We start from the raw sequence: 27198 nt of genomic DNA, 5'->3' as shown, positions 1-27198 counted from the left end.
CATGTTTGAACACAACGTAAAGGAGAGCACATTTGGAGTACTAGAGGCAATGGCCAGATAGAAAGCGTCAACCGTTCGGTTTCATCTACCATTTCGAAGCTGTACTCAGATGAGCCGACTAAATGGTACAAGTACGTGCCACTGGTGCAGAAAGCAATCAACTGCACAATACACGTTTCCACAAAGAGGTCGTCGTTCGAGTTGTTGTTTGGTGTCAAAATGAACTATGGAGTCGAGGCCCGTATCAAAAAGTTACTCGAAAGGGAGATGTATGAGAAGTTTGACGATGAAAGGCAGCAGGTTCGGGAAAAGGCCAAAGAAGATATACGTCGATCTCAAGCTTCTTACAAAAAGCAGTTTGACAAAGGTCGCAAAGAAGAATATGGCTATAAAGTTGGTGATTTGGTTGCCGTCCGGCGCACACAATTCATAACAGGAACGAAGCTGGCAAGTCAATATCTTCGGCCATACGAAATAACTAAGGTCAAACGTAATGGTCGGTATGATGTTCGCAAAACTGCAAACATCGAGGGAACGAGCAATACAGCCACAAGTGAAGACAACATTAAAATTTGGAAATACGTGGAGAAGAACGAGGAGGAGCCTTGGTCATCGGAGGCCGATGATTAATTCAGAATGGCCGAATGTTAGAATATGGTCTTGATGGGATGAATTGGCATCCCCTACCAATCAGCAGTTAGCCGTTTAAATAGATGAGAAGCAGAAGAAAGGAGTCAGTTGGAGAAAAGAGTCAGTTGCAGAAAAGAGTCAGTTGCAGTTCAGAAGTAGTAGTCGTTGTTTAGCCGTGAGAAACAGAAGTCGTTATCATTCAGCCTTGAGAAGCAGAAGTCGTCGTCACAATGCCGTCATCGTGTACGCGTGAAATCAGCCGTTCTTTCGCCGTACCGTCCGCAACAGTTTAAGCAGTCTAGCATTGATCATCATCTTTAATACCTTTTTTCAAGTAATATAATAAAATATTACATGTATGTACATGCATACGAGCATAGATAGCGCTTGCAATAAAAAATAAAATGTCCCGACTTTGAAATACTCTGTACATATGTTTAGAATTATTATAGAAATGAAAAAAAATTAGGTAAATTAAAAAAAAATGTTGATCGATTTTACTCCTCTTGGTATTCAAGCTCACGTAAAGGGTGTATAATTGCACATTTACAAAGCATCTATTCGTGTCTGTGTGAGCATGTTTGTAGTCAACCAAAGCACCAGCGTCAACAATAGCTGCGGGCAGGGCTTGGGCAGCAAATACATTTATTGCTATAACTTCTTGATAAATTGGTCTATCATAGTGAAACAGGCACATAATCTCTAACTGGGGGTATTTGCAAATTTCAGTTCGAAATTTCAAGGATTAAGGGAGTTATGAAAGATCACTAATTGCGAAGGTGAGGGCACATTCTGCGCATTTACATAAGGCATCACGGACTAAAATTTGGTATCCGATTAAACGAGTGGAAAATCGGGAAAACCCCCATAGGGGGGAAGTCTCTACCTCTTATAGTCTCTGAGATCCAGGCGTTCATACGGACGGACAGACTGACAGACGGACAGACAGTCAGACAGGCAGTGCTAGATCGACTCGTCTCGTCATGCTGATCAAGAATATATATACTTTGTGGGGTCTGCCACGCCTCCTTCTGCCTGTTACATTTTCACCTCCCGCAAATCTAATATACAGAGTATAAAAATAGCTAAAATCACCCAAAAATAACAACTGCGTCGCTGTTCTTTCATACAAAGATTCCACTCATAAACCACACAAAAATAAGCGCTTACAAAATCTATCCATATCCGAGGATGAATGATGGACGAACTGTAAACATCGAGGCTGCATTCAACCAAATACTGATTGATGACAAATTATCAGTGTTTTGTGGTTTAACTGAAAACAACTTGCATCACTGCAAATGGATGCAAGGGTTAATACTCTGCCCAGCCGAGCATAATACCAATCTTATCGTATCTAGTCGCAGCCAGCTACCTGATAACGATTGATAGATTAATAGCTTTAGAATTAGGATAAGTAAGTATATGTATAAACATTGAAACATACATACTTAATAGAATATATAAAAATTAAGGTAGCTCATAAGGCTTACATATTCAGCTCTCCTAACGTTCGAAATCACAGTAGGTTGTCTAAGATATATCAGTAAAATAAATTTAATATAAAACAGCTTCCAGCTACAATTTATTTTTCGAAATTACCTATTTTAATTTTTTCAAATTTTTAAAAAAGATCTCTGCTGAGTAGGAGCTTAATTCAAAATTTTATTTTATTCATTAGCGAATCCCTTAGAATATGTCGCACATCAAAGACACTGAGCTCAGTAAGTATACTATTTGTTCTTCGTAATATCAAAAGTGGTCGAATTTCCTCATAAAGTTTCCAACTTTCTTGAAACCAAAATTTCAAAAAATGGCACAATAGAAAAGATTAAAGCTAATAATAAAGCAGAGGCACCTGGAAAGACTGTAAGTTAACAAATGCAGATCTTAAAGCTATTGTCCATTTTGTATTCATAGTTTCCGCTTCACAAGTCCTCTGTACAAAGTTATTTGGTTGCAAGTCCTTTGAAAAAAAGTTATCACTCTTCGGAGAGTATCGCTTCTCGTTTATCTTTAGAATCATTCAAGAATCGCTCTGGTTCAAAAAAGTTGGGAGTAGCAAGTTGTCCATCTAATATTAGCACTCGCTCGTTACCTAATCAAATTCCTGGCACTAAAGTTTTTATTGATTCAATTGAACGAAAGACAGAAGGAGATAGATCGAAGCCAAAGTTGGGCAGACCTCGTATGAACTTGGTGACGCAACAGCGCATGAACCGGTTAAAAGCCTTATCTCCGGAAAAGATGATCAAATGCAAAGGTACGTGATGGAAGTAACGTGTTTGAATACCGTAATCTTAAGCTTTACCACAGCCACGACGCCTTTGCAGCTGTATCAGAAGCAGCATAAATCTCGCTCTCTTAGTCAATCAGCTTTGACACAGAAGCAAAACTGTTGCACTCGTGGTTTAGAATCGAATCGCGTGAGAGCCTTGGAGTCACAGCACAAAAAACTGCAGTACCTGCAGTCAGATTTCATGAACAAATTACGGATGTTGGGACCATTGGATCTTTGCAAGTTACGCGGAAGGTACAAGTTTGTGACGCTTGTCATAAACGGGGAATGCAAGCTAGTCGTGCACGAGGATGATCTACTTCGCCTACCCAAGAATTTGCGTAAATACTGTTACAAAAATATCTTTTTTTGTTTTTAACGCATATTTCGCAGCCATTGAATCTGTGAATGACTTGAAGGAACGTTGTCGTACAGTTGTTGAATCTGGGTTTATGTTGCTGTACGAACATATGTCTCATATTCAGTTGGCCAAGAATGAGATGGAAGCGCAAATCATACGAGAACAAATAAGTCAAAAACTAAAGGCGTTAGTGGTATGATTTTTGAGTCATTTATAGAACGCGGTTCCATATTATATATATACTAGCAGGTCTTTCCCGTCTTTGGTGGGCTAAGTATTTGTGCTTACAATAATAAGTTTATTTACTTACTCTCGTCGACTCTCTCTAAAGTCTCTCAAGAGTTTCTTTCGCAAATAGCAAATTACTTTTGTATATTATTACTTTGGTATGATATGTTATACATATCTATGTTTATGTAGCACAAGGATATACTAACTTTTCGGGAGGTGAAAAATGTATCAGGCAGAATGAGGCGTGGCAGACCCCTGTAAATAGTTACTTACTTACTTACTTACCAGAGGCTAATACTTACTTTCCGTGTAAACGCTTAAATTTCCCAATTCATTCTAATTTTATTCCTGAAATTCCTTTAGTATTTGTACAATTTTTGTTTTACAAGGTGTGTTCCAAAGTAAACAGGACTTTAAAAAAAAAAAACAGAACAAATGGTTTTTTCGTCAAAATCAATTTATTTTATTCAAAATAGTCTCCTTTGCTTCAATACCGCTTTTTGCACGATCCAAAAGCATGTCGAACGAGTGTTTTAGCTCGTTGGCCGGTATGGCCGCCAGTATGCCGGTGCAAGCCTTTTGAATGGCCTCTACGTCTGCATAACGCTTTCCTTTCATGGGCAAATGCATTTTTCCGAAATGGTAGAAGTCGCACGGTGCCATATAAGGTGTGAATACCGCGAGTGGTTAGAATGTGATTTTTGGTCAAATAATCGGTCACAAGCGTCAGTCAATTTGTGCGGAACAAACCGTGCACACACCTTTCGTAAGCCCAAATGTTCGGTCAAATGCGATAAATCGATGTTTTGGAGATGTTCAATTCCATTTCCATCAATTTCAATCAATTTCAATGATTTTTGATGAATTCACGCACAGTTTCGATGGAATTTTCGGTGATCACGAATTTTGATTGGCCCACATGTTGATCGTCATTTATGTCCTCACGACCACTTTGAAAACGTTGAAACCACTCGTGCACTCTGCTACGGGATAGGCAATCATCGCCATAAACTTGTTCCATCAATTGAAACGTTTCGGTAAAAGTTTTACCAATTTTAAAACAAAATTTAATGTTGGCTCTTTGTTCGAAGCTCATTTTCGCACCGATTATACAAACATACTGACACTTAAAACGCAGTAACTTCACTTCCAATCAATGAAATGTCATGAAATTCTCACTGAACAATCGATAAAGATAGCAGATTCTAAAACACCAGTCGACATATAGATAGCACAACCAGGGGGCGCTAGATTCAAAAAGTGCTGTTTACTTTGGAACGCATCTTGTATATACGTTACTTGCGTTGGTCTCTTGCTGTACTGCTGTGGATATTATTAGCTCGGGATTTCTGGTTAGCCTACATTCTTTATACTAGTCTCTGAAACCATGTTCACTTTTGTGAACATCTTGCGCAGGGCCAAATCTAAGAATATGTTCACTTTTGTGAACATCTTGCGACGGGAAATAATGTCTATCATATAATTTATACTCCTTATTGCATCCAAGCAACAAGTTGTATTTCTCTTTCCACTTTGTACAAAAACGGATTTTTTTTTGCTTGGTACCATTTCCAATACTGAAATTTCTTTGTTATATTTCCGTTCTATGTCTTCGAACCGTGGCCTGGAGTTCAGTATTGCCTTGATTTGCGTTCTTTTACTAATTCATTTTTGTAATGTTTTACTGAATCCACCATCGCCCCTTAGATTCCTCTGAAGTGAGCACTTGCCATAGTGATAAGGTGAAAATGTGGTATTTCTTATTTTGAATCTATCTGTTTAACGGCAGCAGCGTTTTTGACAGCCAAATTGTTTGCCAATTGTATAATCGGAGAGGAGGCAAATGTAGCATCGCTGATAAAACCAAATATTTTTCTTCAAACTTCGAATGAGGTTTGTGTATTAGTTTTGAATCTAATTTTCCTTTTGTCGATTGGACAAAGTCTACAACTATGGGTTCAGGAGGTTTCCTAGATTCAAATGATTGTATACCTGTTTCCTCACAATGATTGAAGTTGCCCTCTTTCTCAGTATTTTTCTGTGAAAGCCATAAATATATTTCCTGCCCAAGCGCTGCCCGCAGCTGTTGTTGATGCTGATGTTTTGGTTGACTGCAAACATGTTCACACAGACTCGTATAGACGCGCACAGACATACATACACTTACACAGACGCATTTGCTTTGTAAATCTGCAAATATACACCCTTTACGGGAGTTCGAATACCGATAGAAGTAAATTCGATCAAAATTTTTTTTTAATTTTCTTAATTTATTAATTATAGCCTGTACCCAAAGGGTGAAAGGCTATACTAGTTTTGTGCGCATGTATGTAACACACAGAAGGAGGCGTGGCAGACCCCACAAAGTATATATATTCTTGATCAGGGTGAGAAGCCGAGTCGATATAGCCTTGTCCGTCCGTCCGTCTGTCCGTCTGTCTGTCCGTCTGTCCGTCTGTCTGTCCGTATGAACGCAAGGATCTCAGAAACTATAAGAGCTAGAATAACCAAACTTGGTTTCCATATTCTCCTAAGACCGAGAAAGTACGAGTTTGAGTTTTTTTTCGATGCACCCCCCACTCCCCCGCAATTCGTGTTTTTTCTTATAACTTCCGTAATTCTACGAATTTTGAAATAAATGTACTAATGTATCCGTGTGTCAAATTTCATCATGATAGGTCAATTCTGAAGAAAGTTATAGCCATAAGTAAAATCGCTGCTCATGCGCTGCCTGCAGCTCTGTCGGCAGCGCTGCCCGCAGCTGTTGTTGTTGTTGCTGCTTTGATTCAACTTTGTGCTGCATACATACACGCATATAAACACGCATAGGTACGTGATGTAAATGTATGCTGTTAAAACTGAACATAAACATGTATTGTAATTTAATTTATTAATTAATTCATTAATTTTTTTTAATAATTTAATTTTTTTTTTTAATTTTTTTTTTTTTTAATTTTTCTTTTTTGTAGAGAGTACAGGCTATTTTACGGTCGGGCTTGCTCGACTGTAGCGTTCTATCTTGTTTTTATAATTATTCTATATATATGTACAGAATATTTCAAAGTCGGGACACCCGACTTTAGCTTTTTTACTTGTTTTATTTTGTTTTGGTATCTTCTTCTTTGCGTCGCCTAAAACTTTGTAGGAATTTCGACGTCCTATGGCCCAAACTCTCTCTTGCGGCCCAAACCTTATAAGGATTTGGGACCTGATGTCGTCCTTCTTCGACCCAAACCTTGTAGGAATTTGGGACCTGATGTCGTCGTTCTTCGACCCAAATCTTGTAAAGATTTGAAACCTGCTTTCGTTATTCTTCGAAACTTTGTAGGGGAATTTTGGGAACCGCTCTCTCTCTCCTGCGGTCCAAAACCTTGTAGGGGATCTTTGGAAAACGCTCTTCCTTCTGCGACCTTCTCGCTTTTTGGGTCCAAACCTGGTAGGGGTTTGGCTTAGATGTTTCTTCTTTGTGGCTCCAACCTTGAAGGGGCTTGGCTTCCGATGCTTCTGCGGCCCAAACCGTGTAGGGGATCTTTGGGAACCGTTCTTCTTTGACCTTCTTGGTCCTTCTACCAAACCTGGTAGAGGTTTGCAGGGGTCTTCCTTCTTATTTGTCGGCCAAAACTTTGTAGGAGTTTGGCCTGGTATTCTTATATCCTTTTCTATTTTAAAGGTTATGGCCTTTATGGTTCAGCTTTTTGTTTGCCTTTAATTTTCACTTTTTCTTCTTGACACCTTTTCCGGTATATAGTTCGGATGGGCCCGCTTTTGCCGACCTCGTCGTTTTCCTTGCTCGAAGGACCAAAATGTAAATAGTTGCTTGTTACAGACAAACATACGGCATCGTTGAAGGACTAGCTCAAGAGAGCTTTCTCTTGAGTCTATCAGACGCGTCTTTTTGTGCTCCGCAATTTTATTTAATTTTTGGTTGTTCTTTTGGAACTTAAATTTATAATTGGGCATATAAAGCTTGCTTTGTGTATTCTCTACACTGTGTTGTGTTTGGTGTGATAACTTGTGCAGCGATAAGTATAAAAATTTATTATTTAATATTTCGGCTTCTGTTGCTGTGTTTGTTGTTAGTGCCTTATTACTTATTTTTTCTGCCTGCCGTTTTTCTGGCGTCTCCCTTCTGATCTTCAAGTTTGTGTGTGTGTTTCAGTGCATTTTTTCTTTTGCATCACTTAATTGTTGTTGTACCCCCGCTCTCATCAATTTGCATCAGAGCTTTCGCTTACCGTCGCTCAGCGTAGTACTGTTGCTTTTTATTTCTGCCGTTTTGTTGCTTGTGCTTTGCGCTCGCGCACTTTAGTTTGTGCTTTCTTTGTAATTAACCATATAAAACTTGTGTGGTTAATATGTCGTGCTTCAAGAAGTCTTGCACATTTAAAGATGCTCTGCATTGTGAGCAACTGCAGTTCATAGGCTGCTGGTTGTGTGACAATATGATGCATATTGCGTGTGCTGGTCTCAGTGGGAGGGACCATGATAAGATCACCGCCAAGCCCAAAAAAGGCTGCGGCGGTGTAAAATGGTCTTGTCCTATGTGCATTGATATTCAATTTGATTTCTCGCGTATGTACCATAACGTGAGAAATCATTTTGTAAAGCTGCATAAGATGACTAAGCAGCTTGCGAGTGATTTCGACTCAGGAGCTAAGTTGCTTAGCAAGTATAAATTTGATTATCCACCTAAAAAGAGGTTGGAGACTCAATTTTTGAATGTGCCTTCCGTCGCGCCCTCATTGTCGCCTCAATCGCCTGCTCCTCTCCCATTAACTCTTCAAAACATTGACTGCTCCCCAATGCTGTCTCCGTCAACCTCTCCAGGTATTCTGTTTGCCCTCGCCGATAACTGTCTCAGCGACCCCTATTTTTGTCCCACCCTCACGCAGTGAAGCAGCTGCGCCGTCTCATAAACCATCTGAGCCTGTTTCTCGCGTTCGTAAGGATCAATGCGAACTGCCCTCTGGTGTAACGGTCGATACTGCTTCTACCTCATCTGCATGCCCTCCTTCCCTTACAGTCATAGCGCCTCGGAAACAAGTATTTGTTTCAAGGCTGTCTGCTGATACTAGCTGTGAGTCTATCGCAGCTTACATTGCTAGCAAATCTTCTGCTAGCGTTTCCATTTCTAAATTTAATTTTTCCATGCCTCGAGAAATAGCTTCTTTTAACATTAGTGTTCCGGGAAATTAAATTATATCATGTTTTCTTCAAAAATAACCGCATATAATTCAAGAAAATTCATCTTTAGAAACAATTCATATTGATTAAGATAGGAAGATTAAGTAAGATAAGGAAAATAAGAAGTGTTTTTACAAAATTACTTATAATTAGGAAGTGATATATACAAGAATAAAGGTGAATAGTTAAGTATACTAACAAAATGTACGCCGCATTCAATTATAGGCGTTTTAAGTAAACAAACGTTTTCTAGCAGATTGCTATGCTATTGTTGCACTCAATTTATGACCTTTTACACTTAATATTTTCGACTGTGCCGTACTTACAACATTCAGAGTCCATCGATGTCAGCAGGCCTGTTGACGATGATTGGCTGTTGATACAAATTGGCATATTATGTTTGCAACAATACACTCATAGCGCACAGAGGCTTTATAAGACGTAAAAAGAAAACAGAATTAGATTTAACCTATTAAATTAAGATTATTTGCAAATATGACTTATCCCATCGATACAAAGATTGTGGTCTGTGTGTCTCTTTCAATTAGGTGCGGTCAGATCTAAAACCATTTGAACTGGAGGTGGATTTGGCAAGCGCCATGTTTTAATACGAAAGATCAGCTTATAGTGCGCGCATTGGAGTCAAATTCTGGGGTTCAGTAGAGCTGGTGTTGGGATTTAGCATTAGTTCATGCTCTAGAAACTGAGCTAGCCGGGCGTGTCTCTAACGCCTGCCCATGCTGGGCCTTAACACACGTGTTCCTAGCGCCGACGCTGCGATCTGGGCTAGGTAAGCGTACCAAAATTTCGCAAATGCGTTGGTAGCCCAAAACAAAAGCTACCAATATATGTCGAGACAGTTTCACTGGTGTAAAGGGATGCTTGCTAGAAGCATTAAATTATTGACATTGCACGAGGCTTACCTGGTGTAAATGCCAAATTGCACCAAAATATAAAAACAATCAAAATTATCACGGCGGCTCGCTTAGGTGGGGGTTTTAAAATAGCCCGACACCGCGAATAAATCGCACAGTTTTTATATGGAGACGATGTCTTCAGATTAAATATTTTGGTCTACCACGTGACCTTATTAAATATTATAAGTGCTTTAGAGCGACGTGCATCCGATCTTGAGTAAGACTTGAGCAGAAATAAATCATCTGCTTAAGCCGGAAATCTAATTAGATTAGGAAAGCTTATTTTTGGCAAATAAAAAGCTTTGGAATGCAACAGCTGCGCATGGGCAGTCGGCTGAGTGCAAGGCTTTTAGAGTTGCACTCCTACGATCGCGTCCAGAATAAATGAGCACGTTCCCTTTACTTGGAAGTTTTACAATAGGGTCCATAATAATCAGTACTCATTTTATTTGGGTCAAAATACTTGCACCCTCACACCACAGGTTTAATCTTGGCTACCAGCCTAAGATAAAAGCTGAAAAAAAAAACAAAGGGTGCTTTTCGAATCTTCTTTACCAAATATCTTTGGCATGAAATTTTCCTAATTCTCTTCCTTTAAGATCTTCGAGGAGATAGATAGATTGGCCAAGCTTCTGCTTAATTCTGGCTTTGGTTCCTATTGGGGCTAATTTTGCATTGAAATTAGTAGACACATTGCTCAAGGCAAAATTTCGTTTTATTACCTCTTGCCCCACCTCAAATGATTGTGGTCTACTTCTCAAATCATATGTTCACTGATTCTTTTCGTAGGCTTTCGTTAACTGTTTTCCTATCGCTGAACGAATTTTCTGAAAATCATCAGCTCTTCCCAATTTCTCAATTCCTTCGCTGAGTAAGTCTAATTTCTTTAACAACTTATAATCTTGACCGTGAGTTATCATATATTGGCCAAATACTACAAAGTATGGCGACATTCCAATTGACTGGTGGATTGAATTTCTTAACGACGAATTAATACTAGGTAAATATACGTCCCATGTCCGCTGATCGGTTCGTATATAAGCTCTTAACGCTGCATTAATAGATCGATTGACTCTTTCTGCAGCGTTTGATTGTGGAGCATATGCGCCTATGCAAATGTGCTGAATACCGTACTTGGATATAAATGCCGCAAAATCATGGCTTTTAAATTGAGTGCCATTATCGCTTACAATTACTTCGGGTACTCCAAAACATGTAAATAGTTCTTCTCTCAAAAAGTCTATAACGATTTTTGACGTGAATTTCTTCAATGCCTTAAGAAAGGTAAAATTTGAAAAATGGTCAAGAACAATAAAAATTCAGACTTTTCCACTTTTAGTTCGAGGAAATGGACCAATGAAATCAATATTTAATCGCTGAAAGGGTCTTTCGCTCGACACTTGATTTCCCATGGGTGGTTTAAGTGCGCATGTCGGGTGTTTGGATGTTCTACATAAATCACACTTGCCTATATAGTCCCGCACATCACTAACCATTTTTGGCCAATAAAATCTACGTCGAATACGTTCAAGGCATTTTGCAATACCACAATGTCCTGACGATGGTTGATCATGAGCGGAGCTTATCACGTTATTATGCAATGCTTCTGGAACAAACAATTTCCAACTGTCCTCTTTATCTGCACTTCTTTCATGAAAACTGCTACGCCGATAGATGTAATTATCAATTACTCGAAAGTCTGGTAGATTAGATGACAAATAGTTATCTTTAAGCTTACTGTATTCGGGGGATTGAAAAGCTTCAGAATCTAAATCAATTTCTGGAAAGAGTTCAATCTCTACTGCGGCAATTTCGTTACTTTCTTCGAATGAACGAGATAACGCATCTGCTACTACATTTTCGCTTCCTTTACGATGCTCGATGCTGAAATTGAATCCCTGCAATTTAATTGCCCATCTCGCCAATCTTCCACTCAAGTCAGCTTGGTTCATAAGCCAACGAAGGCTTGAATGATCAGTGACGACTTTGAAAGAGTGTCCATCAACATACATACGGAATTTCTTTATAGCTAATACTACAGCTAAACATTCAAGGTCAGTAACAGTATAGTTACGTTGAGCTTTATTTAATTTCTTCGACATATATGCGATAGGTCGCTCGCATCCTGTTTCGTCCAGTTGAGCTAAAACCGCACCCACGCCATACATTGAGGCATCACATTGTACAATAAATTCTTTTTCATAATTCGGATGGACTAAAAATGGAGCTGTGCATAGTCTATGCTTGATATCGACAAATGCCGTTTGAGCTTGCTCATTCCATTCGAACGATTTGCCACGCAGTAATTCCGTGAGCGGAAAAATTACTGATGAATACTGGGCAATGAGTCGCTGGTACCAACCAGTAATTCCTAGGAATCTTCTAAATGGTTTGCGCGTCTTAGGCGCTGGAAATTCTTCAATGGCTTGAATCTTATCAGGGTTAATTTGAAGTGTACCTTCGCCAACAACATATCCAAGATAATCAACTTTATTTAAACAAAACTTGCTCTTACTAACGTTTATGGTAAGTCCAGCTTTGCGCAGTTGTGTGGATACTGTAGCAAGATGCTCTAAGTGCTCTTCAAAATTAGATGACATTATCAATAAATCATCGAGATATACTAATACATGTGATTTTAACTGATATGGTATAACCTGATCCATCAACCTACACATGGTTTGTTGAGCGTTTGTGAGGCCGAAAGGCATTCGTTTAAACTGATACAGGGGTCGATTCGGAATAGTAAAAGCTGTTTTTGCACGAGAATCCTGATCTAATCGAATTTGCCAAAATGCATCTTTTAGATCGATTTTTGAAATGCAATGCACAGGAGGCAGTCTACTAAGCAAGCCCTATAGAATTGGCATTGGATATGCATCCTTGATGGTTACTGCACGAGCATGAAGACAGAACCTAACTTTTCCTGGCTTGACGACGAGTGTGACTGGAGAGGACCACGGCGATGACGGAGCTTCTTCCACAACACCTAAATTGATCATGCGGTCAACTTCTTCACACAAAAGTTTCTCCTTAGCCGGAGATAAAGGGTAAAACCTTTGCTTAATAGGTTTGGCATCTGCCGTGTCAATTGTATGCTCAACCAATGAGGTCTCCCCTAATCCATCACGTTCAGATGAGGGAAAGTAATTAATGACAGATTGTAATTTAAGTCTCTGAACATCGGATAGTAATAATTGGTTCGAATCTTCGTTTATTTCCACATTAATTTCGCTTATAGAACAAGTTGGTAAAATAGAAATGTGAAATATTTTCCAGAAATCCATTCCACAAATCACATTCTGTTGAATGGACGGTACTACTATAAATTCAAAGTCTTCTTGAACTGAGTTATACGTCAAGGGTATTATTATCGTTCCAGCAACGCTTTGTTTGTGGCCGTCTGCTGTATGTACTACGCCTTTTATATAATTAAATTGCATTTGTTTGGAGATAACTTGTTCCTCCAGTGTTCCACCAATTACGCTTTTGTTGGCCCCACTATCTAAAAGTGCTAAATACGAGGTGCCAAATATCTCTATGCTAGTAAAAGGGCGTATATCGTTACTTTTATATACAATGGAAGATATTTTAAATTGTTTTAAACGGTGTCTATTGAGCCAAAATTTACTCATGCGTAATGAAGAACGATGCTTTGGAACAGCATTGAAAATCTCAGCTTTCCGTTGCCTAAATTCTTGTAATCGTACATGATATGGTTTGAATGGAAAATTACTTGTTACGTCAGGTGTATTATATGGTATGTCTGGTAATGCTTGAGATGAAACTGTATTTGAACCAAAGGCTAACGTCGGACATCCCCTATCGAAACACGGTGGACATCCTGTGCTGAGTTTTCCGATATCGGTGTACATTTAACACAGTTGGGCTTATAAGTATCAAGTAAGCCACACCCGTAGCAGAAAACACGACGAGGTTTTAAACAATCATGGTATCTATGACCTTGCTCGTCACAGTTCCAACATTTCAACTTATTTGCTTGGTGTATCGCGCAGACCTGATCGACAATTTCAAAATCTTGTTCTGGTGGTTCATCAAAATTCTCTTCGTGATTGATAGAATTAATAAATCGCTTGGGATATGGTTTCGTTCTGAGGTGACGATAGAATTCTTCGTGGCGATGACATTCCTTACGTAAAGTGGCTAAGTCTGGTGTATTTACGTGCAATAATTCAAGTTTTAATTCTGGCTTTAAGTTATGTCCAACGTCTATAATTATGTCACTTTCTAGCATGGGATCTCTTAATGAATCGGCAATTGCTAACATTGCATCGAGGAATTCGTCAAAGCTCTCATTATTGCCTTGCTTCCGACACCTCATTGCATTTTTAATATCTCGGTCAGTTCGCTGATCTTGATATCTCTCTCTCAAGCGGTTACACAACTCAAACCAATCCATATGGCCTACGGTCCTATGAACTCTCCAAAAGAAAGAAAGAGCAGGTCCGGAAAACAATAGATTTGCAAACTGGTACAATAACTCAAAGTTTCCATCGAAATATTGTGAAGTCAAACAATTTAGTCTGTATATAAAATCTTCGATTGGGATGTCATTTGCAGATCCCGAGAATTTTAATTTCCAATTAGAAATAACATTTGAAATTCTATCAGGACGATCAATCGTAAATTCCTGTGTAGTGGTTTGAACATTGGCCGTTCTATTTCTTTGACTATGGTCGTGTCCAATGATTGAACGCGGACCGCCTAAATGACTATCATTTTCCCATTCAAGTTGTGGCTCTTCTCGGGCTTCTCTTGAAAGGCCAGATAAAGACAAATTCCGTACTGCGGCGCTGATCTGGTCAGTTACTGACGCAGTAATATTTAGCTGATAGTTTTATAAAGAATTAGTAATTATTTGTTGAATACGGTCTTCGGATATGGTATTAGTCTCGGAAGCCTGAACACCTGGTGCATGCCTTATGCGCGAACTAGATGATGGCTGCATATTTCCTCTACTTGGAGTATTTCTATTTTGTGCTCTCGTTGCCTGCTGAGTTCTAGGGGCGGCACTTGACTGAGTGTTACCTACTGGAGCACGAGGTCTCCCAACGACACCTCCAGAATTTGATCTAGGTTGTGCCGAGAGATTATCGGAGCTCTGTGCGAGCGTACAAGGCTGCCTACAAATTGGGCATGAGTTGTTATTACTCAACCACTCTGATAGACAGTTCCTATGAAACTTATACGGTTTCGGTGAAACCTATTTCTGAACTTGTGTCATTACAAATGGTACATATAACAGACTCGTTCGGTACGCCTGATAAGCTGACTAAGTCCTCGGTACTACGACGTACAGCCATGACTATGAATTAATGAAAAAAAAATTTTTTTCTTATAAGAGTATAACAATCTCGATGTATCGATAGATAAAAGATAGTTGCGAAAAATTTATTAAATGGGACTTATTCATAAGCACTCACACAACAATTTATGTATACATGCATAAAGCAGGGCATCTCAACGGAAAATACTGAAACTATTTAAAAATCAAATACTGAGGCTTACATTCCAAATTGAGGGACATGCCGAAAATATCCACCTTGAACAATCTCGATTCTATTTAGAATGAAATATAATACTTAAATACTTTTTACTTGGAAAAGATTCGACTACCAATCAGATCTAATAGTCCTAAGCAATTAGATATTTAACGTAATATTTTACTTGAAAGATTTATGACTGCTTATTACAACAGACATAAACTTACAATAATCTCGTATTAATTGACTGCTGGTCTGACTACGGCAATAACCTTAAAGTCAGCTTCTCCTAGCTAGATTCAAAATATACGGTCGGAAACTAATAAAAGAACGTTGGATGATTATGCGTGGTTTAAGGAGAAAAGGAATATTAGAAGGGAATTTTGGGAAGCGCGGGGTGTTTAGACATGAAGCCTAAAATTTCTTCTTCTTCGGGCCCCACGTTGGGCGCCATTTTATTTTATGTAACGTGCACGACATCATGCGGTCTCGGCAACACCTCTGTCTACTATAGGGGTCCAGCCGTGCTCAGGGGTAATGGGGGGGGTTCTTTGGTGCTGCTTACTCCATAAATAAGGAATGAATCCAAAAAGCCACTTGTATTACCTTGATATGCGTCTACTTTATGTATTTGAAGAACCAAGATGGAAGTGTTCTTCTTCTATACCCTCCCTACCTGTAGGATCGGAGAAATTATAGGATCCTACCCTTTTTGCAATTGAGGTGTGAGATACTTTAGGTGCCCATAGGGAAATTAAATATTATCATGTTTTCTTCAAAAATAACCGCATATAATTCAAGAAAATTCATCTTTAGAAACAATTCATATTGATTAAGATAGGAAGATTAAGTAAGATAAGGAAAATAAGAAGTGTTTTTACAAAATTACTTATAATTAGGAAGTGATATATACAAGAATAAAGGTGAATAGTTAAGTATACTAACAAAATGTACGCCGCATTCAATTATAGGCGTTTTAAGTAAACAAACGTTTTCTAGCAGATTGCTATGCTATTGTTGCACTCAATTTATGACCTTTTACACTTAATATTTTCGACTGTGCCGTACTTACAACATTCAGAGTCCATCGATGTCAGCAGGCCTGTTGACGATGATTGGCTGTTGATACAAATTGGCATATTATGTTTGCAACAATACACTCATAGCGCACAGAGGCTTTATAAGACGTAAAAAGAAAACAGAATTAGATTTAACCTATTAAATTAAGATTATTTGCAAATATGACTTATCCCATCGATACAAAGATTGTGGTCTGTGTGTCTCTTTCAATTAGGTGCGGTCAGATCTAAAACCATTTGAACTGGAGGTGGATTTGGCAAGCGCCATGTTTTAATACGAAAGATCAGCTTATAGTGCGCGCATTGGAGTCAAATTCTGGGGTTCAGTAGAGCTGGTGTTGGGATTTAGCATTAGTTCATGCTCTAGAAACTGAGCTAGCCGGGCGTGTCTCTAACGCCTGCCCATGCTGGGCCTTAACACACGTGTTCCTAGCGCCGACGCTGCGATCTGGGCTAGGTAAGCGTACCAAAATTTCGCAAATGCGTTGGTAGCCCAAAACAAAAGCTACCAATATATGTCGAGACAGTTTCACTGGTGTAAAGGGATGCTTGCTAGAAGCATTAAATTATTGACATTGCACGAGGCTTACCTGGTGTAAATGCCAAATTGCACCAAAATATAAAAACAATCAAAATTATCACGGCGGCTCGCTTAGGTGGGGGTTTTAAAATAGCCCGACACCGCGAATAAATCGCACAATTTTTATATGGAGACGATGTCTTCAGATTAAATATTTTGGTCTACCACGTGACCTTATTAAATATTATAAGTGCTTTAGAGCGACGTGCATCCGATCTTGAGTAAGACTTGAGCAGAAATAAATCATCTGCTTAAGCCGGAAATCTAATTAGATTAGGAAAGCTTATTTTTGGCAAATAAAAAGCTTTGGAATGCAACAGCTGCGCATGGGCAGTCGGCTGAGTGCAAGGCTTTTAGAGTTGCACTCCTACGATCGCGTCCAGAATAAATGAGCACGTTCCCTTTACTTGGAAGTTTTACAATAGGGTCCATAATAATCAGTACTCATTTTATTTTGGTCAAAATACTTGCACCCTCACAAGGTATTGCATCTAAACTTAATGCTTTATATAGGGATAGTTTTTCGTTTGAATTTGACTTAATTGCATTATCAGAGACGTGGTTAAATCCTACTATATCCAACTTTGAAATTTTGTCTAATAACTTTATAATCTATAGACGGGATAGACCTGCTCGCCGTGGTGGTGGTGTACTGATTGCAGTTAAATCCACCATCCAGTCGGAAATTGTCCACGTTAATATGCCGGACGACCTGGAATTTATTTGCGTTAAGACAACATCTTCTTCTCGAGCGCTATATATCACCTGCTCCTATATTCCTCCTTTTTCTGATACTCAAGTTTCTATGCTCCATATCACTTGTATCAGAGAAGTATGTTCCCGCCTGCGTGATAATGACTTGGTGGTTATAGTGGGGGACTTTAATTTGCCAAACATTTCTTGGTCATTCTTGAATGATTCCCCTCACCTTATTCCTTCGTCACCGAATGACTTTTTAGATTGCCTTCTTGAACTCTATTTTGTTCAAATTAATCCTATATACAATCACCTTCATAGATATCTCGATCTGGTGTTTGTTAATGATGTTAATAATACTGTTGTTTCTAGATTTTCTCCTTTAACACTGCCTGAAGATATCTATCATCCAACTCTAGAAATTAGTCTTCCCTTTTCTAGATATAGTGCAGGGTCTTCTGAGTGCAACATGCCTCGCAAATGCTTTCGTAATTGTGATTTTGTTATGCTTAACAGTTTTTAAATACTAACTGGTCTTTCTTATATAGCTCCACTGATATAGATGTTGCTTCAAAATTTTTTATGACACCATGTATTCCATCTTCGATATCTGTCCCAATAGCGTCGCATCATCTTCTACTCTTAAGCCTCCATGGTTTACGCGTAGACTTTCTGACTTAAAAAACATTAAATCGAGATGTTTTAAAAAGTTCAAAGAGTCTGGCTTATCTGATGACTTCTCCAAATATTCTATTGCAAAATCTAATTTTATTCTGTTAAACTCCCTGTGTTACACAAATTATCTCGAGCGTTGCAAACTCCAATTTAAACATGACCCTAAGAAGTTCTATAACTTCGTAAATTCTAAACGGAAACCTTCGACTTTGCCATCGTCATTTTTTCTTGCGAATGACAATTCTGTTAATGATTCCGTAAGTGCTGAATTATTTGCAAAGTTTTTCCAGTCGACATACTCCTCCGAGTCTTTTAACAGCAATTCTTACCCATTCTGCATTATGCCTTCAAATTTCACTCTTGCTCCAATAATTACAGATTCTTGTATTTTGTCTAATATACAATCTGTAAAAGCTTCATTCTCTCCTGGGCCTGACAACATTCCTAGTTGTGTGCTCAAAGAGTGTAGTACCTCCCTCTGCAAGCCGTTGCTTAAGCTTTTTAATCTGTCCCTTGAGAACGAAATCTTTCCTGCTTTTTGGAAAGAATCGTTTATTATACCACTCCACAAAAAGGGTTGTAAGTCAGACATTTCTAACTATAGGGGCATTGCCAAACTGTCTGCTATTCCTAAATTATTTAAAAAAATAATTACTTCCTCTTTACAGCATCATTGTAAGTCTGTAATCTCCCCTGCGACGACTAATCTGCTTGAATTTACATCTTTGATAAATGATGCATTTCTAGCAAAGCTGCAAGCTGATGTTATATATACTGACTTCAGCAAAGCATTTGATTTGAATCACGACCTCCTCCTCTTGAAGCTAACTTGTATGGGATTTCCGTCAAACTCTTTGAACGTGGTCCAGAGAATTTAACGATCCCTATACTACCAAGCTACTTCACAGTTCTCTAGTACGACCAGTGCTGGAATACTGCTCATGTGTTTGGTGTCCTCAGTATAAATTGTATCAGGATCGCATTGAGTCGGTTCAGAAACAATTTCTTTTTTTTGCTCTTCGTGGTCTAAACTGGGATTCTAATCTACGATTACCTTCCTACTCCAGTAGACTTATCCTTCTCTAGCTCACCATAGAATAGTTCTTGGTGTTCTGTTCCTCCACAAATTGATTGTCGGAGATGTTGATTCCTTTGTGCTTTTAGGTCGTATTAATTTTTCTGTTCCTTCCAAGCCAACAAGGAACTTTCTGCCTTTTCTACTTAACAGATGCACTAGTGATTACGCCATGCACAACCCTTTTCGAGTATTATGCTCTAATTATAATTCTTTTTACTTTTTAATCTCAAGTGAGCTCTCTCTCCCCTCACTAAAAGCTTCTATTTTCAGCTACCTCCGGCAGAATCACTGATCACCACTGCTGTGCGTAGGGGCATAGCTTGCCGGACTGGCTAATAAATTTTCCCCCAACGGGTCAGTAATTCTTCACCTTTAGCTTTTAATTATATTTTATCTCTTATTATTTAAGTTCCCCCCTCCTCCCCCCTTTTATCTTCTATTGCTATTTTTTCATCTCCATTCCTTTTTTTGTTAGGTCTAATAACTTATCTGACTACCCTGTGAATCGGAGCATAGCTGGCCGTTTGGCAAATAAAATTCCCCCACCGTGTCCGATTCGTTATTAGATATTTGTGTCATTTGTATAGGCTTTTTATTCCTATAGCTTTATTTTAGTTTAAGTTCTCTTTTGTATTGATTTTTTGTTTTATTTTTCTTTTACATCGACTGCATTGTTTGTCGATGAAATAAATAAATAAATAAAATAAAATGTCTCACGACTGCCTCAAAGACCAACGGACGTTACATTGCTGCCTGTGTTATGTAAACGCGATCCCACGCCTGCACACACATTGCGGTTCAAGTGTTAAGTGACAAGGATCGCACAGCTGCATCGTTTAGAATTACACTTATAGATTAAGGTTTACACAGCTGCATACAACATTGTGTTAGTTAAGATAGGCTAACCAATAGAATTACACGTCCTCATGCGGCGCCTTACTAACGCAGCATGCGGACCATCCTTATTATAGATATTGTTCAATAGAAATCAAGTTCCACACGCTGCTATCCCTACAACACAGCGTGAGTTTTGAATAAAAGGACAGATCGTGCGACAGAACTAGTAGTACAAATCAAAGAACCGACGTGTATTCATTTCAAGTGTAAAAGTATCTAAATTTGTTGGTCCTTCGAGCCAGATGCCTTATTCTTGTGAATATAAGGTGGTAATTAGAAGTAATCAGTGCTTTATTAGAGATTAAAGTGTTACCTAATTATTATAGGCGTTTCTGTGGCTTAAACAACAGAAGGTAGTGCCTTAATAAGTGATTTGGGATGCTCCACTAGCGAAATCAAATTTGTTAAATAAAGAGTTTCAGTGTGAATTGGTAGAGTCAGCTGTGAGTCGAGGCACAGCAAGGTCAACCAGGCGACTAAACTAAATTTCCTCTACAGATTCTACCAATTTTTACACCAAAACCTTTGAAAACAAATAATAATCGCAATGCTGTCCGATAAAGCGGTTCAACTTTTCCAAAGGCAGGCAGATCTCCATAGAGAAATATTAGAAATACTATCTCTAAAAGGAGACCTGTCTAGGATTGAGTCGAAAACGACGGAGTTCGTTTCAAACAACTCAGCCCTCGTCAAAGGTGGAGTGATCAACCACAAGTATTTCAACGAGAGGATCTTCGACACCACCATGGCTCGCATCAAACAATATTGGGAGTCATTGATGAAGGTCGAAGAGATGAGTCAGCCCAAAACCTCTGTCAGAGAAATTCCAACTGCTTCAAAAGTACCTAAAGTGGAGGCTCAAATTGCATGCGATGCAAAAGCATCTGAAGTGCAGTTTGAATTTGCAGCTCCTAATTCAAGCACAGTTGATCATCTGGTTGAGATAGCAGATAAGCGGGCAGAGCGCTTCAGGCAATACCTTCTTCTACATGCCAAGGACAAATTTTATGGTCAACTTTCCAAAGCACTCTCGAAAGACTGGCTAATATTTTTCGAGCTGTTCAAGGAGGTCGTACACGAAAGGAAAGATCTCAGCAACGCAAGGAAACTCAATTACCTCAAGACTTGCCTCAAGGGCGAGGCCTATTTGCAAGCGATATGAAAATAATCGCAAAATATTCCCTGATCGTCTGCGCACGATTTTTAGAGCTGGAGCCACTGAATCATGAGTCAGAGGAAAGCATACGCAAGTTTTTGGATACAGCAATGGAAAGTATCCATATCATTAAAGAAAAGGGTAACATTGGGCAGAACGCAGACGTAATTTTTGCCCAAATATTGCTAGGCCGATTTTCACAAAAGTCGTTGCAATTGTATGAGCAACACGTGAAAAAGGCAAGACAGATCCAGAAGCTGCAAGACCGTTTTGAATTTATTGAGCAAATGTACAACTCAGTAAGTTCATTACAAAAGGACGTCAAAAAAGCTACAGCAATCCAGAAGCAAAAGAAATGTGTCTACTGTGGCATTAGTGGACACGACATAGGAAGATGTTAAAAATTCAAGGCTACACCAGTTAACAAAAGGAGGGAGTTTGCATCAAACCAGCATTTATGTTTTCGCTGCTTGGGCAACCACAATATCAAAAACTGTGAAAAAGAGTGGAAATGCCAGTCGTGTAACAAAAATCACAATACGTTGTTACATGAAGAAGCAAAAAAGGAATATGTGAACTACATGAACGAAACCAACGGCCAAGACACACTTTTGGCCACAGCTCTAATAAAAATCAAAAAAGCAAGGGGAGAATATGAGCTACTAAGAGCATTAATGGATGGAGGATCGCAAAGAACCCTCATATCCGAAGAAGCCGCACAAATTCTAAAGGTTTAAGAGTAAAGCACGTTGTAGAAATACAAGGAATTTTGCGCAGATGGCACGGAAATTCAAAAAAAAAAAACAGCGTCCAATTAAAGATTAGACCAAGATTTGAAAGCAAATTCGATACTCGAACTAAGGCATTGGTTATGTCGAAGTTACAGAGAGCGCTACAAGACAAAAGTATTGATATGGACATATCAAAATATTGGAACAAGTGCACTTTAGCGGATCCAAACTTCAATGAGCCAAGTAGAATCGATATGATTATTGGTGCAGACCTGTTTCCATTTATAATGATGGGAATAGTGGAAACCGTCGATGGAATATTAGGTCAGAAAACGGTGAAGCCGCGCAGTAAAATAATCACTGTCGCCACAACAACAATACGTTTAGAAGACTTGAAACGATTTTGAAAGCTAGAAGCGGATGAAGCTGAGGACTCCGAAGAAGATACACGATGCGAGCAGATATATCAACAGACAACATATTAGGATGCCAACGGCCGCCTAATAGTCTCGCTTCCCTTTCGCAAAGAATTAAAGCTGGGAGACTCGCGGAAACAAGCCCTTGCCAGATTTATGCAAATGGAGAAGAAGTTTAAAAAGAATGAAAACATTTACAAAGAATATAAGTCATTCATGAATGAATATCTTCAGCTGGGCCATATAAAAAAAGTTAATACCATTGGGCAAGGTAAATACTATCCACCCCACCAAGCTGTTATCAGACCAGATAGTCTAACTAGTCTAACAAAGATGCCGATAAGCGAGTTCAAACTTACAACAGTCACTTACGGGACATCGTCCGTACCATTCCTAGCAGTTCGATCATTATACGAATTAGCCAACATATACTGTGAACACGACACCAATCTTGCAAAAGTCATTAAGGAAGACTTTAATATGGATGATTTGATGACTGGGCGACACACAATTGCTGAATGCATCGAAATTCAGGAAAAACTTCGAACCATATTCGAGAAGTCTGGAATGCACCTGAGGAAATGGATTTCAAACGACATGGAAGCTATTGATAGTATTCAAAACAATAGCAAAAAGGAGAAAATATCTATACAGGAAGACGAATCTATAAAGACCTTGGGCAATGGGATCCCAAAAAAGACGTGTTTTCCTTCAAACCTCAGCTGAATAAAATATCAAAGCGAACGATACTGTCACAGTTGGCCAGAATATACGACCCTTTAGGATGGCTTACTCCAGTCACTCCTCAAGGCAAGTGTTTCATCCAAGAATTATGGAAAATTACACTTTCTTGGGATGCAGAACTAGACCAGACGTTGGCAAGCATTTGGAGAAAATTGGCAGAAGAGCTTCCGCTATTGACAAAAATAAGTATTCCCCGTTGGATTGGAGATTCAAAATCCAATTCTATCCAAATACATGGATTTTGCGATGCGTCGGAGAAAGACTACACCAAAATAGGAACTCGAGTTACCCTACTTGCGGCTAAAAGTAAAGTCAACCCAATCAAAAACAAAAAAACTATTCCCAAATTGGAATTATGTGCCGCACATTTGCTGTCGAAACTTCTAACAAAATTACACTCGACTTCGGGGATGAACGGCCAAATACATTCTTTGAGCGACTCTCAGATAGCTTTGGCCTGGATAAAAAACAAAAAAAGTAAGGACAAGTTCGTCAAAACAAGACTGGACTATATTGCCAAACAGCTGCCGACGATAAATTGGAACTACGTAAAGTCTGAAGAAAACCCTGGAATCGAGCTCTATTTCGTGGCAAGGCCCAAAATGGCTATCATGGCAACTGTCTCCACAGTATGGAAAAAGGATAATGGATTCTCAAGTCTACTCACAAAGTACTCCAGTATTGAACGGCTTGAAAATGTCATCGCATATGTACTCCGTTTCATTGCCAAAATGCGTAAAAAAGTTTCAAACTCAGATCATTTAACGGTGGACGAGTTGAAAAAAGCGCGGACAACAATTATTCGCCTACAACAGTAAATAGATTTCAGGCATGAAATCTCCGTGTTAAAAAAGAAGATACCACTGGAGACAAAAAACAAACTACTTCCACTCAACCCATTTTTGGACCAGGAAGAAGTTTTACGAGTGGGAGGCCGTTACAAAATTCAAATTTGCCATTTGGGGTGAAGCATCCGGTCATCATGGAAAAATACCACATCGCGTGGCAGTTAATAAATTATGCCCACAGAATCACTATTCATGGCGGGATCAAATCAATGCGAAATATAATTTAGCGCTAATATTGGATATTTGAATTGCGAAATCGCCTAAAGAAGTTTTTGCTAAATTTCACAACGTGCACAAGATACAAACAAAAAGTATCAAAACAACTTTTGGGAAACTTTCCAACTATCGAGCTACTCCAAAATATCCTTTCCATGACACTGGAATTGACTACGCGGGACCTTTCCAGATACGTTCCTCAAAAGGCCGAAGTCAGAAGTCTCATAAAGGCTACATTTGCCTATTTGTCTGCATGGCAACCAAAGCGATTCATTTGGAGTGAGCGACATGACAGCAGATAAATTTATTGAAGCACTTCACCGATTTTTTGCAAAACGAGGCAAAAGTGAAAATTTGTACTCGGACAACGGCACAAATTTTATTGGCGCTGCGAAGAAATTGGACAAGGACAAGAGTGGCACCTACAATGGAAAAAGGCGTCAAATGGCATTTTATACACCCGCGAAGTCCCCATATGGGAGGTTTATGGGAAGCCGGAGTGAATACCACTTAAGGCGTGTCATCGGTGAAAACAGCTTTACGTATGAAGAGTTTGCTACACTCTTATGCCAAATCGAAGCAGTCCTAAACTCGCGGCCACTAATAGCAATGGGCCGTGATCTGGAATTAGATGGTGTTCTTACGCCTGGACATTTTCTAGTCGGAAGGCCACTTATTGGTCCACCTGAATTCATCGACGAAGAAAAGAGGATCGGAAATCTGCACCGATGGCGATATATGCAGCGAATAAGGAGCGAATTCTGGAGAAAATGGAAGGAAGACTATTTGGTAACCCTCCAAATCTCAAATTTAAAAGAAGGGCAGGTCGTTCTTGTTAAAGAGGAAAATACACATCCTGCGAAATGGCCAATGGGTAAAATTGTACATACTACAAAAGGCCGAGACAACAAAGTAAGAGTTTTAAAATTAAGACAAGCAGCGGCGAAATTCAGAGATCGCTGAACAAAATCTGTCCACTACCAACTTCAAAAGAGGATAACATAGGAAAAGAGAACCTACCGGAACAGAGAACTAGACAAAATACAACGATTGCCTCATCGTTGTGTCTTATGTTGTGTCTTATTTCCCAATTCATTCTAATTTTATTCCTGAAATTCCTTCAGTATTTATACAATTTTTATCTTATTTACTAGTTCTTTCTTATGTACTTATCATTTAATATTTGGCTCTTTATTATTCTTTAAACATTGTAATTACTCTAATTTTACTTTTTTTGTCTTCTATCCTGATAGTGTCAAGTGGTTTTCCCCTTCATATGTATATTTTGAAGTTTTTTCCTTATCATGCAGAGTGCATCCACCCTTAAACGCTGTCGCGATCCTATTTCTATAAACGTTTCTTGAAACAGTAAACGAAATAATGAAGCCTAACGTCCCAATCAGTTGTGTCAACTGATATGTTGATATGATCGTACGTATTCATTCAAAGTTCTATGACTTCTTTCGACTGTTCCGACTGTCTGGTGATGGTGTGAGGTAGTTGTGATTAATTATTGAATTCTTATATTCTGTTCAAATGTCCGTATTTAACGTCTTCATTGGACCGTACTTTAGAATACAAGATTCAAATATAGCCTTAGCGACAGTATTTGCGCTTTTGTTTGCAAAAGGGTACCTCTAGTTTCTTGGTGGTATGGTAGGTTTTAGTGTTGCCATATAAGTAGGTGATGGACTAAAATCCAAATTAACGGCGCCTTCAAATTAGGCTGTGCTGCGGCGGCAGCATTCCCCCCTACGTAAACGAACTTCTGGGGTTTACTTATTTGGCTGGGCGACGCCTGGACAGCGAATTTAGTTGACGGGCGGATCATAAGACTATGCTGAATTTTTACGGTTGCCTTTCGTACTTGTCAGTCTTTTGATGCCACGGCGCCTACAATGCGGCACTTAGGCCAGCAATTTATTTAGCAGGATTGTATAACAAAAGTAATTGTGCTTTGTGGAGTATTACTTTTGTAGCCCACAACGGTGCAAGCATCTAACAACGTCAACGTCTTAACAAAAGTAAACAGATTCATAATTCTTTGCCCGTTTTTGCCCGTTTTCGAAAAAATCGCTTTCATAGCAGCAAAACTCGTGTTTGGGCACGTAGAAATTGTTGAATTGCAGAAAATTAAAGTAAAAGTCGTAGATGAATGATATTACTATGTTGATATTGGAAAAAGTAAAAGCCTTCGCCAATTATATTAAAAACTACAAGTCGAGTTGTAATGAAACTCTATACTTGAAGAAATTCAAAAAAACACACAAATTGATGGTCATTTTGAGTATTGACTGAAAACGCTATAGTCGAGCAATCCAGACAGTGAAATACCTTGAACCCAAACAAACTTCCGGCACTAAGTAGTAGGCATAGTACTGGACTGAAATTGTTTCGCTAAGAACTTTTCTATAAATTGATCGATTTCGATGAAATTTAAAACAAAGCTAGATATTGGTAAATAGAATCCGCGTGTAAAGTATGTAGCTTTTGACAGTATTGACGAATTTCTGTAGCGTGAACAGAGAGGGTAGGGGGGAAATCTGAATATGTATATATACATGTATACTTGTACTTGTGTATACTATTAAAATTATATTTGTATTACTTTTACAATTAAAAACAAAACAAATACATAGTTTAAAACACAGATAATCCTCACAGGCTCATAGAATCGTATGACAGGTAGGAGTGGGCGTGGTCCTGTACCCAAAGGGTAAAAGGGTATATTAGTTTTGCGCGAGTGTACATGGTACACATAGAAGGAGGCGTGGCAGACCCCACAAAGTATATATATTCTTGATCAGAATGACAAGCCGTCTGTCCGTCTGTCTGTATGAACGCAAGGATCTCAGAAAGTATAAGAGCTAGAATAACCATATTTGGTATTCACAATCGTCTAAGCCCGACAAAGGACGAGTTTGTTCATTTTGTTCGATGCACTCCCCCCCCCCTCACTCCCCCTCTATTCAGGATT

At 38.9% G+C, this 27198-nt stretch overlaps 1 protein-coding gene across 10 annotated transcripts in view; it reads left to right on the top strand.

Annotated features, from left to right (window-relative positions):
• Positions 1-2225: 2225 nt before the first annotated feature.
• Positions 2226-27198, top strand: part of LOC115630016 (restin homolog) — a 260152-nt gene continuing 235179 nt past the window's right edge. For 5 of the 10 annotated variants that reach the window (XM_030526643.1, XM_030526642.1, XM_030526645.1 and 2 more), the window contains exons 1-4: positions 2295-2354; positions 2651-2893; positions 2947-3249; positions 3302-3462. In XM_030526643.1, coding sequence (XP_030382503.1) covers positions 2327-2354; positions 2651-2893; positions 2947-3249; positions 3302-3462 — 735 coding nt within the window. In that variant the 5' untranslated portion in view covers positions 2295-2326. Of the gene's footprint in view, positions 2355-2441; positions 2500-2550; positions 2894-2946; positions 3250-3301; positions 3463-27198 lie in introns of those variants that run through there. The other 5 variants (XM_030526647.1, XM_030526649.1, XM_030526646.1 and 2 more) reach the window with 5 other exon arrangements.

The sequence above is a fragment of the Scaptodrosophila lebanonensis genome, unplaced genomic scaffold (genome assembly GCF_003285725.1).
Source record: "Scaptodrosophila lebanonensis strain 11010-0011.00,11010-0021.00 unplaced genomic scaffold, SlebRS2 tig00000222-arrow-arrow-pilon, whole genome shotgun sequence".
Classification (NCBI taxonomy): Eukaryota; Metazoa; Arthropoda; class Insecta; order Diptera; family Drosophilidae; genus Scaptodrosophila; species Scaptodrosophila lebanonensis.
Note: the sequence above shows the minus strand (reverse complement) of the source record. Positions and strands in the feature narration are given on the sequence as shown.